The following is a 13,753-nucleotide window of genomic DNA, read 5'->3' as shown; positions in this document are numbered from 1 at the left end:
AAGAGAGAGATGTCGAATGAAGGGCAGAACCTACTGACGATCCCAAAATTCGACGGTGACTACGACCATTGGAAGATGCTGATGGAGAACCTACTCCGATCAAAAGAATGGTGGCATCTTATCGATCCTGGCTATACGGAACCTGCAGAAGGAGCCAAGGAGACCGATGAACAAAAAAGTGCAAGAGCAGAATTGAAATTGAAAGATCTGAAGGTTAAGAATTATTTATTCATAGCCATTGACAAGAGCATTCTAAAGACAATTCTTCAGAAGGAGACGGCTCGGGAACTTTGGGAATCAATGAGAAAAAAGTACCAGGGAAGTCAAAGGGTACAAAGATCTCAATTACAGGCATTGCGAAGAGAGTTCGAAATTCTCGAGATGAAGGAGAGCGAGACAATCACAGAGTACTTTGCCCGGGTGATGTTGGTTGCCCACAATATGCGCAACAACGGCGAACGCTTGGAAGATACTCAGATTGTCGAGAAAATATTGCGAACCCTCACCGAGAGATTCACCTATATTGTGGTGTCCATTGAAGAGTCAAAAGATATTGATCATCTAAGTGTTGATGAACTACAAAGCTCTTTAGTTGTACATGAACAGAAATTTCGCAGAATCATAAAGGAGGAAGAACAGGTACTAAAGGTGACAAATGAAAATTTCAGAGGAAGAGGTCGAGGTAGAGGTCGATGTATAACAGGAAACAACCGAGGAAAAGGACAATGGAGGCACCCGGTAAACAAAGCGACCATTGAGTGCTATAATTGCCACAAATTAGGACACTTCCAATATGAGTGTCCTACTTTGGGAAATAAGGCAAACTTTATTGAAACTGATGCTGAGGAAGAATTGCTCCTTATGGCATGTGTTGAAGGGAACAAGGCCACGAGAGATGAGGTATGGTTTCTGGATTCTGGATGCAGCAACCACATGAGTGGTAATCGGGAGTGTTTTTCAGAATTGGACGAGGATTTCAAACACACTGTGAAATTAGGGAACGATAGCCGCATTGCAGTTACAGGAAAAGGGAGTGTGCGCATGAAAGTAAACGGGTATGTTCAGGTCATTTCAAATGTATATTATATACCTGAACTTAGAACCAACTTGTTGAGTATAGGACAGCTTCAAGAGAAAGGCTTGTCAGTGCTAATTCAGAATGGAACATGCAAGGTCTACCATCCAAAGAGAGGAGTGATTATGAACTCAGACATGAGTGGTAACAGGATGTTCTATTTCATTGCTGAAATGGAAACACAGTTCCCCATGTTAATGAAGGCTGAGTCTTTAGAAGTGTCACACCTATGGCATTGCCGTTTTGGACACTTAAGCTACAAAGGGTTGACTGCTTTATCAACTAAAGAAATGGTGGAAGGGTTGCCCCAGATAAAAATTCCACAAAAGCTATGCTCAAGTTGTTTGGTAGGAAAGCAACATCGGGAGAGCTTCCCAAAAAGGAGCGCGTGGAAATCAACACAGAAGTTGCAACTGATCCATTCAGATATATGTGGTCCCATTAATCCAACATCAAATGGCAACAAGAGGTATATTTTGAGTTTTATTGATGATTTCTCACGCAAAACTTGGACGTATTTCTTGAATCAGAAATCGGAAGCTCTTGATGTCTTTATGAGTTTCAAAGTACGTGTTGAAAAAGAAGCCGGAACAAGCATACTCTGTCTTAGAACAGATAGAGGAGGTGAATTCAACTCAAATGAGTTTGCCAAATTTTGTAAAGACCAAGGAATCAACAGCCAACTAACTGCAGCTTACACACCTCAACAAAACGGTGTCGCCGAGCGGAAGAATCGGACTGTAATGAATATGGTTCGAACTATGTTGGATGAAAAACAAATGCCAAAAGAGTTTTGGGCAGAAGCCGTGAATTGGTGCACTCACATTCTCAATAGATGCCCAACGTCAGCTGTAGAAAATATGACGCCTCAAGAAGCTTGGAGTGGCAATAAACCAAAAGTTGATTATTTTCGGGTATTTGGTTGCCTAGCACATGTACACGTTCCAAATCAAAAACGAAGAAAATTGGATAACAGAAGCAGACCTCACATATTCATTGGTGTTAGCAAGGAGTCTAAAGCATACAGGCTCTTTGATCCGACAACAAACAAAATATGTATCAGCAGAGATGTTGTTTTTGAAGAAAACAATGGCTGGAACTGGAAAAAAGGTACTGCTGAGGTGATCCCAAATGCAATTACATGTGGAGATAATGGTGACGCAGATGATGAGAAAAGGCCAGTTGACGTCTCATCGGAAGGAGAAAGTGATTCTGGCACAACACCAGCAGAAAAATCAGCAAGCTCATTAGAAGAAACAGGTTCAGGAGAAGAGGAGGAATGCACTACTCCGAGTGCCCCGGAAAGAAGGCCACGCACAACTCCCACATGGATGGTGGATTATGTTTCTGGGGGAGAACTATCTGAGGACGAAACAGTCATGATGATGATAGAAGATGACCCTGTAACCTTTCAAGAAGCTGTGAAAAATAAGAAGTGGAAAGAAGCAATGGCAAAGGAAATGAAATCTATTGAAAAGAATGGCACTTGGACGTTGTGCACACTACCAAAGGAGACCAAAGCTATAGGAGTGAAGTGGGTGTTCAAAACAAAGTTAAATGAAAAAGGAGAAATAGAGAAACACAAAGCAAGATTAGTGGCTAAGGGGTATGCGCAACAATATGGAATTGATTACACAGAAGTTTTTGCCCCAGTAGCTCGTTTGGATACCGTCAGGCTTATTCTAGCTATAGCGGCAAAGAACAAGTGGGAAGTACTTCAATTTGATGTCAAAAGTGCATTCCTTCAGGGAGATATCAAGGAAGAAGTGTATGTGCAGCAGCCAATGGGATTCGAGAAGCAAGGAGAAGAAGAGAAAGTCTATCGACTACACAAGGCGTTGTATGGTCTTAAGCAGGCGCCGAGGGCTTGGTACAGTCGAATTGAAGCCTACTTTGCTCGTGAAGGATTCAAGAAATGCACAAATGAACACACTTTGTTTATTAAAGTGAAGGAGGGAGGTGAACGTTTAATAGTAAGTCTTTATGTTGATGACTTAATCTACACAGGGAATGATCCAGCTACGCTCGAAGATTTTAAACGTTCAATGATGGGTGAGTTTGACATGTCTGATTTGGGAAGAATGAAGTACTTTCTTGGAATCGAAGTTATACAAAATGATCAGGGAATCTTCATTTGTCAGCGCAAATATGCAGAGGAGGTGCTGATTCGTTTTGGAATGGAAAACAGTAATGTGGTAGCAAACCCCATAGTGCCGGGAACAAGACTTTTGAAGGATGAGGAAGGTCCAAAAGTTGACCCAACAATGTTCAAACAAGTTGTCGGGTGTCTCATGTACCTAACCGCTACTCGGCCAGACATAACATATGGGGTTAGTCTCATCAGTAGATTCATGTCCTCTCCAACAGAAACTCATTGGAGTGCAGCAAAAAGGATATTGAGATACATCAGAGGAACTACTCAGCTTGGAATTTTCTACTGCAATGAAAGAAAAGGTAAATTGGACGCATATTCGGATAGTGATTTTGCTGGAGATCTTAATGATAGGAAAAGTACATCCGGTTATGTTTTCTTGCTTGGAAAAGGAGCTGTATCATGGTCTTCAAGGAAACAACCTGTAGTATCATTGTCCTCCACAGAAGCCGAATACATATCAGCTGCATACTGTGCAAGTCAATGCATATGGCTTCAAAACTTGCTTGAAGAACTTGGTGAAAATGGAAGAAGAGGTACTGTGATCAATTGTGATAATACTTCGACTATTCAATTATCTAAGCACTCTGCTTTTCATGGAAGAAGCAAACATATAGATGTGAAGTTCCATTTTCTAAGAGAGCTAGTGGATAAGGGATCAGTGCTACTCAAGTATTGCAAAACACAAGAACAGGTTGCAGACATTCTGACGAAGCCGATAAAGGTAGAGCAATTCGTGAAGTTGAAGAAAATGCTTGGAATGATTGAAGCAACAAAGATAAACTACTTGCTGCCGCATTCAGTTTAAAGGAGGGATTGAAGGGTCAACGAGATTTATGGGTGGATCTTTTATTTATTTTTCTGCATAATAAGTGACCGGTAGAATAGGTCTTCTTGTTGAGTCTGTTGAGACTTTTTCGAAACTGCTATTTCTTTTGTAGTGGCTATTTAACGCCCAACTCGATTACTGAATAAACCGTCGAAGCTTTCTCGTGCATATTGATTCTTTTCTTCCTTCTTTGCTCTAATATATATTAAGTCCTAAAACAAGTACCTGAATTCCTCTCATAATGAAGAAGAAAAAGAAGAAGAAATCATCGTTGTTTTAGCCTCATGCATATATATATATATATATATATATAGAAGAACAATTTTCGCAATCATATGTGGGTTTAATTACCTTTCCTCATCATGGCTACAAACTCATTCATAGTTGACTCATATAATTTCATAACATGCAAATTACTTAATCCGTTAAAGTAAACAAATCCTATGATGTGCAATGATTGTGTAGGCAAACTAACATTAAGTGCAGAATATGGGTCGAATTTGCTTCGATGCTTAATTAACTTATTCTTTGTATTAAATTAGTACTTCTGATAATAATTCTAAGCATGAAAGTAGAAGCATTTACAAAGGAGTGAGATGTTCGCTTACATTATCAGCATCGAATTTGGAAAGGGTCTCCTTAATTAATGTCCTTGAGTTCTTCGATGATCATATACCTAAGAAAAGAAGATACTTCATTAGATATAATGGGCATATATGGTTAAAAATGAACAATGTGATTAGTGGATGGATTGTCCTTGATGATATATTGAAAGGCTGTGTGTAGATACATGCTCCTTTCTGTCCATTCTGTTTAGATGTATATCAATATGGATCTGAATGACAGAATGAATGTATAATACATACCGGGAGTGCCATTTTCTTGAAGCTGCCGTTGCTCGTAGCTCAAACTACTACTACTACTACTAATTGTTCAAACTCGAACACATTATTGCGTCCCCTTTCCTTTCTAAAATCTGTTTCCAACAAGGTTTCGATATACGATGAAGATTCCAATCCAATCGTCAATAAAAAGTCAGAGGTTAATCCTTCATATTGCAAAATGAAAGAAAATTTATACTAAAATACCATTAAGGAATTTTGAATTAATTGAAGGCATTCAACAAATTGTATATTTTGAAATTTAAAATCCAAAACCAATAATTGCTCTTAAATTACAAAGGTGTACTGTAATGAATTCCTAGATGCTTCATTTGTATATTCTTATGATACTAAAATTTAAATTGTGTAATTTTTGGACATAGACTTAATTGCCTAGTAGCAAGAAAGTACTTTAATTGAGAATAACTGGGCCTAATCATGGAACTCACAACCCCCATTGCTCACTTTAAATAAGTGTAGCTTCAATCCAATGATAATGAAATATATATAAATATATATATATATAATGGAAAATCCAAAATGAAAAAAATTCAGTTCAGTATTTCCCAATTTGCCCACTGGGCAATAATCAATCCACTATGTTCATATTTACGATACTACACTCTAGCCAACACAATCCACAATAGACAATAAAGCATTTGAATTTGTAATAGTTAGAAATCGCATGCGTTTTATATTCATATTATATGCGATAATTGGGTAATTTTGATTAGATTCTACCTAATTTATATGCGAATTGTTTATTTGCTGTGTGCAGAGGCCAAATATTAAATTTGGCATAATTGGCAGAAAAATGAAATAAAATTAATTAAAGGCCCAAAAGCCCATTAGGGCAAATATTAAATAAAAGGAGGATCACACGTTTAAAAAGAGAGAACGGCTAGGGCAGATACGCACAGGAGCAGATCCATAAATAGCGCAGGAGCAAATCGACAGAGAAGATTTCTCCATCCCGCTATAACTTCATCTTTTTCTCTCTTGTTCTTTGTTATTTAATTATGGAGTAGATACTTTTCTGGTTTGAGGGGTGATAATGTTTTGGTTCTTTTATTTTGGAAATTTTTGATTTTCTTTATAAAAGTTATTTTTTATTATCAATATTTGTCTAATTCTGAGAGTAGCGTTTGTGATTGTTAGATTGATTGAATATTTTGGCACCGATATTTAAATTAGTCTGATAATCTAAAGTCAATTCAAGTAGGATATTCGTAATTGTATTCGCACTTGAATAGGTGACAACCGGGTTGAATAGTTCCTTCCCGGGGGTTAGACAATCAAATCTAATTGCTTCTCTTAGGTAGTAATTGTTTTGAATTGGGTTTTTCTAGATTACAATGCGGTTAGACAATATTGTTATGGGCGCACCTAGGTTTATTTGCTTAATTAGGGGTAGAATTAATTTAATTGAATTAATGATAGAACACAAGTGTCATAACTGCATAATCCCTTGAGTCAGACATCCCTTTATAGTTCCCCTGTAATTTAATTGCTTTGTTATTTTATTTTAATTAGATAATAAAAGAAAAATTCTCCTTTATTTACGGCATTAGAACACGAAAGAGTGAATCACACAATCCCTGTGGAGACGATCCCTTCCCCTATATTACATTAAATTGTGATCACGGAGTAGGTGAAATATTTGATTGACAGTGCGACAGGTCAATAGGTCAATATGACAGAAGGATCCTACACAAGCAATTTAAATGAAAATTATTGCTCTTTGGAATTTTCGGTTAACTTTGATAGTTGACTTGCAATGTTAACTAGAGTCTAGAACAATAAATATATCCATTATATGAAACCAAAAAACAATAGTAATAAAGAGAGGTGGGGATAATGAAATTAAATATTATGCCGGCCAAGTCAACACAATTTGACAAAGGAACCCTCAAGGAAACCTCGAATTCATCGACTCCATTCCACTATTCCAGTAATTTATATTTCACACACACCCAGATATATAATCATCAAAGCCATGCATTTCCTTTCAAGAAATTCATTAAAGAAAATCAGATTCATCAACATTTGACACGTTTTAGTTTTATATCATGATTGAGCAAATTTGACAAGGTCAGTGACATGGACCTTTTGTTCTATTGTTTTCACTTCTTAATATTTACTCCACACATTTTCATCTTTCACCCTATTCCTTATGTAACAATAAGTACAAATGCATTGCACCTTAAACAACTACATTAAAAATCCTTCAAAAAAGAGCAGTAAAGTAGAATTACTCGAATGTATAAGCAATCAATCAATTATTAGCATTCTAACCACACCCTAATTGCTAATTACCAACCATGTTATCAAGCTTAGGACATCTTAATTTTTCTTTCAACTCGTATTTAACTCACCAGAATATCCTAAATAATATCCATATGCATTATTTAGTCAGAAAAATGCCTAAGTTGTATTCAAAGCTGCATTGAACAAGTCAAGTATGGTAATTGTTGAGTGAGAGTGTCTTGTCCTGTCTTCACACAAATAAGTTATAGACCAAATCAACGTACTGAAACTTCATGAAAGTTTCCCATATGCACATTAATCTCTCACAGTCACAGATACACACAAGCACCACACAATAAAAGCATTAAGTGTAATTCTTGGAGCAAAGTGATCAAGATTAGGAAAAAAGAAAAAAGGGGGAGAGCAGTTTACCTTTTTGCTTTCCTTCCTAGAAGTTTGCTGCTTGAAATTTGTAGTCTGCAGCCTCCCTCCATCAAATAATCTGAACAAAACATATATGTGTATGTATATATACATGTGTATGAATACATACAACTCATGTCACGTCAGATTTTGCTGATGTTGAATAATCAATCCAAACCACAGGTGGTCTAATTGGCATCATCAGCTATGTCTGATACTACTTCTTATTACAGCTCTCCACCTTCAGGCAATCCTGGAGCAACCGCTGCAGGTAAATTAAACAAAGAAAACAGCATATCATTAACTTTTTATATGATTCAATCCAAATCAAGATTTTGCATACATGTATCTGCATATAATCACATTTTCAATTTTCTTACAACGTGCAGGTATAATTATAGGCTTGGTGATATTATTCGGCATCGGAGTGGTTTCTTGCTACTGCGCCAGGAAAGCAAGGGAGGCAATAGTGTCGGAACTGAAGGCAGCTGTTGCCCCGCCGCCGCCTCCATTGAACATGATAACAGTTTGGGAGGTGGACGCCCCAACGATGGAGAAATTCTTTAAGGAATTGGCTGAGGAGAAGCCTGTCCGGTTCACCGCACAGCAACTCTGCACTTTCACAGAGAACTATTCGATGACGTTGGGATCCGGAGGTTTTGGGAGAGTCTACAAAGGGAAGTTCCCGAACGGTGTGAACATTGCAGTCAAGGTACTAAACAGAGGAGCAAACAATAATGTGGAGGAGCAGTTCATGGCTGAGGTTGGAACCATTGGCAGGACTCATCATATCAATCTGGTGCGACTGTATGGTTTCTGCTATGACCAGTTCATGAGTGCCCTTGTCTACGAGTACATGGAAAATGGATCGCTGGACAGACACTTGTTCAGCGAAAGTCGCGAACTAGAATGGGAGAAGCTACACGAGATTGCAATAGGAACAGCAAAAGGGATAGCATACTTACACGAGGAGTGTCAGCAGAGAATCATTCATTATGACATCAAGCCTGGGAATGTACTTCTTGACGCCAACTTTGCGCCCAAAGTGGCGGATTTTGGCCTGGCTAAGCTCAGTGACAGAGATGATACGCATGTTACCATCACAGGGTTTAGGGGCACTCTCGGGTACTCAGCCCCTGAATTTATGCTGAAGAACTTCCCCATAACCTATAAATGTGATGTTTACAGCTTTGGGATTCTGCTGTTTGAGATAGTTGGGAGGAGAAAAAATGCTAGAGGTGGAGGGGAAGATGATAGTCTTGACTGGTTTCCTAAGCATGTGTGGGAAGAGTTTGAAAAAGGGGAGCTAATATCGTTGATAGAAGCTTGTGGGATTGAAGAGAAGGATAGGATTAAGGCTGAGAGAATGGCTAAGGTGGCGCTATGGTGCGTCCAAGATTCCCCAGGAACACGGCCACCAATGAGTGCCGTGGTTAAAATGCTGGAGGGAGGAGTGGACATTATGGAGCCACCTAAGCCATTTCACTACTTGTTTTCGGTTGGGACAAATGCGCTGAAGCCGCCAAGTGATTCTGGCAGTGGTTCAGGATTTTCAACAAGTGATGGATCAAATTCATACTGGTATAAAGATACCACTACCATTATGGCCAAGTATGAAATACAAGTCGCCTCGTCATAAAACACAGGCAACAGATGGTTAGTTGCCTTTATGTTTGTGTAGCATCTATGCAACTTGTCTAGATTGTTTGTGTAAAATGTTAGTTGAGTTAGAAACAATCCAAGAGGAAATAAGAACAAACTTGAACATGTCACTCATAGTATGTAATTGGTTGCAAACTTACTACTCTAATTAGTTGTAGTAAGATGCACCTTTTTCCAAGATGATATTCCTTCATCTGGTAAAGGACTTTGTTGAAAGTACACAGTTGTTTTAACATGTTTAATAATGTACGAAAAGAACTTGAACAATTGTCAGAATGGCTCAATTTTCTTGCTAATCAATTCCTCAACTAAAGCTCTGATGTGCCATATATACAATTTCAACAGATCTTTTCGCTCAGTTCACAAAAAATCCTCACCCCTGATAAACTGTGATTTCACCTACCACTACAAGAAGTTTAGAGACATTCCAGTAAGTAGAAACAGCATGGCTGTGTAGTTCCATATAGCATTCATCATCTAACAAGTCAGCAACAAACTCAAATATAAAAGTAGCAGTACCCAAATGATCCATTTGTGTTGTTAACCGATTCTGCAACAGATCATCTGGCTGTGGTCATATATATCTAATTTCAGGGGTGATATTGTGCTATGTATGTTTCAGAGGTTAGCAATTCACGTCTGTAGAGGTTACCTGAAAGCTTGTTGGTATAACTCCATGACTATGAATTTACAGCTACCTTACATGATAAGGAAGGGGAACCCAGTAAAGCTGTTAATATAAATTTGAGTGTGCATAATCACTTCACGGCATCACCGTGCTAAGAGAGCCACCCGTGCTTCTAATAATTACAACAGCTTATTAAGCTTTACGTAGATTAACAAGTCCAAATACTAACAATTTTCATTTCGGTCAGTTGATAAGCTTTTATGTACATGATATAAGATCAGGGCCGCCATGGCAAAGGGCGAAAGGGGCACCCTCTCATGGCTGACTACAACACCTAAATTTTCACCCAGGGCTTTGGAAAATCAAGAACTCCCCGCCTAAGAGGCCTCAAATTCATGCCAGTTCTAAGTTAATCCTCCTAACTCTTGACTTACCATTTTCAATGGTCATTCAAAGAGTCTTTAGGGAGATCATAACGAATTCCAATTATAAAGATAGAGAACAAGTCATTTCAAGATAGTACGATTAAGGAAGAAATAGTTTAGGTTCAGGTGGAACTCACTCATCAGACTCTACCATTGCTTCATCTGGAAATGCGCTTCACACCTAATCGAGAAGAGGCTCTCATAATGTCTACCTATGCTTATTCAAATCACACAACCTTGTGCTTCATCGAGGTATTGGTCTTCTCGGCCATCGGAAACACGTATCCGGAAGAAAACGCACATCAATTCATGCTGAATTCTTTCGCACAAGTCCTATAACTGCAAGACGCGGTTCAATCAATTATTGCTTGCCCTAGATCGTACTTGCTCTTGACGTAACTCTAATGGAAAGAGAGCTAACACAAATCAAATGCAGCAAAGTTTAACACCAACACTGAATTCAACTTCCCCACCATACCTCATGGAAATCACAATTCGCTTCGCGCGTATTCAATGTGCGCCAGCCGAACGTACGAACAAAGCCGAAAATCAACGTTATTGAGAGATTGCACGGGCTGATTAAACTCCAATTTCACTGATCAAAGCAAGAACAAACAATTGAATTTTCAGAAATAACAAAAAGGGTCCCGACCTCCGTGAAAAACGCCGATGCTCGGCCTCCGTAACTCTAATGTTTTCTCCAACTGAATGGGAATCAGTGAATCACCCACCCACCGACCTTGGCTTGTCTTATTTGTTCGTTATCTTGGCGACTGCTAGCATAGCATGTTCAGGAAGCTGGAGATTCAATGTGCAAACCACCTCAGCCTACTACTTCATTCTCAGCCTCAGGTAAGTAAATTTTACATTCTTCACCCAATATGGATAGAATCGTTACAAAATTCGAAGCTGTAGGTAGAATTCAACGAACACCCTCCCCAATCTTTCCTCAGCTCTCACTTGGAACTCCCTAAAACATTCCTTAGTGTCGAAACCAAACCATTACTGTTTCTGGCTCAATATTGATCCTTCCTTACACCACTCAAAACTAAACTTCCTCAAGTATTTTTTTCTCCGGCCGCCGGAGATTACGTTGTGCGTCTCTCACCGGTTGGAGCTGAAGTACATGGCACCAACATGCAAAGAAAATCTCAAAAATATTAAATCACACATAATTATTTTATTTATTTATTTATATCGCACCAAAAGATTATTTTAATTCAAACTTTTGTGAACGAATATGTATTTTTTAAATAATTACAATTGCAAAGTAAAACTACTAAAATCAAATTAAAAAAAATAAAACCCTAATTTCTTAAAAAGAAAAAAGAAAAAATTCAGCAAGTTTCTTGTGAATGCTTTAAATTGAGTATTTTATAAGTAATGCAAGATATACCCAAAGCATATATAGTGATATTTTAAATTTCAATTTTAGAGTGTGTTTCTTTTAATTTGATTTATAAATTTTTTGTTTACCTTTGATATTGAAATAATATATAATGTGATATTTTATAAAAAAAATTATATTGTATATGTGTTGAGTACAAATAATAATAATAATAATAATAATAATAATAATAATAATAATAATAATAATAATGTATAGGGTCTTAAATGAAGTCGGACGAAAAAAGATGAGACTGTCGATACGGGGTTCGAAAAAAAAAAGGAAGACGGTCGAAGAAAGACGAGGGACGACACGGAGGTCGGACAAAAGGAAGACGGGCGAAGAAAGATGGGGGACGACACGGAGGTCGGTCAAAAGGAGGTTGAGCGAAGAAAGACGAGGAAAGGTCTGTTAATTGGTCGGGTCGAAGAAAGGTCTGTTAATTGGTCGCTTAATTAAGCGACTTGTTAATAGCCTGATCGATTGGCTGGTCACTTGGTCAGACAGTAGTTTAGCCGCTTGAAAGGGCTGTCAGTTGGTCATTTGATTGGGCGACCAATGAATCGTCTAGAATGGTTGATCAGCCGATTGAAGGACGGTCGCTTGATTGGGCTACCAATGAGTCTTTTGGTCTAGCGACCGGTTAGTATCTGGATTGGTCGTTGAACCGATTAAGTCCTGTAATTGTAATTGGCAAGAGGAGTTGGTGAGACAGTTAAAGACACGTATCAATAAAAGAGGATTTAGTGGGTGGTTGAAGGCGGTTGTTGTAACCGAACAGACGACGTTCCAAAACGTTTTTCAGGGAATATTTAAAGAGGGGGTTCGCAACTGGCAAAAACATCTCTAATCTTCAATCGACATCAAATTCAGTGAATTGATTTTGGAGATCACGATTTACTTTTTCAATCTGTAGTATTTATTTTCTTAGTTTATTTATGTATTGTACCGTGTCTAGAGATTCTTAATATCAGATATTTATTTTATCAAATTCGAAGATAATTTCTATTTACGAATTTTACTTTTTATTATTGAAAAAATTAATTAAAAATATGTTTTTTAAAAATACAGAATCTAATTAATAAGATTTAAAATTTTGATACAAATGAAATGATAAACAAACCCTATATATATATTGAAAAAAATATTATTTTATTCGTCATCCAAATATATTACAATATTCATTTTTTTCAAGTAACTGGTTATCTATCTAAAATTACAAATACATTTACAATTTATAATATATTACACAAATGTCATTACATTTATATCACACCATATTAATAAGGTTATTTTAGTCGTTTCTACTTTATTCCTATTACATCCCAATATAATACTAATATTTTTAAAATTATGTGCAAAGTGGAAATCGATATCTACTTATGGGACGGAGAAAATATTATTTTCCTTTTTTGAATGTCATCTAAATTTATTGTATTTCTGTTTTTAGTAAAAAAAAATATTATTTTTTTATTCAGCAAAAAAACGTAAGATTAAAAAAAATAAAATGAATTATGAGTTTGTTTAGTTGTATAGGAAACAATATATTTTGATAATATATATTTATCGATGGTTGAATAACAATAGAAAGATTAAAATAGAACTCCAAATAATTTGAGATACCCTATGAATCAACATTCAAAAAGGAATTTGTAAATACAATGTACTCTTATTGTCTTAATATTTTGTAATTTTTTTTTTTATCTGTACAAAATCTTTTATATTATTTCTAAATATAAAATAACTTATTACATTTTATTTTACCATATTATTCAAATAAAAAATATATTTTTCTCTTATTACAAGTTTTAAATTATTCAAGGAGGCAATTACACTCTATTTTAAAATTATTCTATTTTTCCAATTATTCATCTCAATTTTCGTATAAAAAATCAAATAATACACTCCATATAAAAAGGAGGTAATATATTTTAAAAAATTTAATAAATTAAAAATCATAAATAAACAACTAACGCTTAATAATTGCACCTGTCATATATAACAAGGTAATTACATTTAATATCCATTTAATATTTTTATACCA

At 36.6% G+C, this 13,753-nt stretch overlaps 1 protein-coding gene and 1 long non-coding RNA gene across 3 annotated transcripts; one reads left to right on the top strand and one right to left on the bottom strand.

The window, feature by feature from the left end:
* Positions 1–4,461: 4,461 nt before the first annotated feature.
* LOC127244434 (uncharacterized) lies at positions 4,462–11,462 on the bottom strand. 2 transcript variants are annotated; one of them, XR_007837195.1, is made up of 6 exons: positions 10,975–11,462; positions 10,801–10,897; positions 10,460–10,661; positions 7,617–7,872; positions 4,923–5,032; positions 4,462–4,732 (listed from the first exon to the last, which is right to left on the bottom strand). It is a non-coding gene; the product is annotated as an uncharacterized LOC127244434 (long non-coding RNA). The 2 variants fall into 2 exon arrangements; XR_007837194.1 differs by lacking the exon at positions 10,975–11,462 and having other exon boundaries at positions 10,801–10,967.
* Positions 7,734–9,379, top strand: LOC127244433 (rust resistance kinase Lr10-like). Its single transcript, XM_051264982.1, has 2 exons — positions 7,734–7,878; positions 7,997–9,379. The coding sequence occupies exons 1-2, from the start codon at positions 7,815–7,817 to the stop codon at positions 9,244–9,246; spliced, it is 1,314 nt and encodes a 437-aa protein (XP_051120939.1). The 5' UTR covers positions 7,734–7,814; the 3' UTR covers positions 9,247–9,379.
* Positions 11,463–13,753: the final 2,291 nt, after the last annotated feature.

The sequence above is a fragment of the Andrographis paniculata genome, unplaced genomic scaffold (assembly GCF_009805555.1).
Source record: "Andrographis paniculata isolate CXL003 unplaced genomic scaffold, ASM980555v1 Contig9END, whole genome shotgun sequence".
Lineage (NCBI taxonomy): Eukaryota > Viridiplantae > Streptophyta > Magnoliopsida > Lamiales > Acanthaceae > Andrographis > Andrographis paniculata.
The sequence above is the reverse complement of the archived record's forward strand: the minus strand, read 5'-3'. Positions and strand labels throughout refer to the sequence as shown.

Excerpts from the sequence above, each read along its gene's own strand:
- LOC127244433 (XM_051264982.1), top strand. The coding sequence starts at position 7,815 with ATGTCTGATACTACTTCTTATTACAGCTCTCCACCTTCAGGCAATCCT. Across the intron at positions 7,879-7,996 it reads TCCTGGAGCAACCGCTGCAG|GTATAATTATAGGCTTGGTG; the intron begins GTAAATTAAACA and ends TACAACGTGCAG.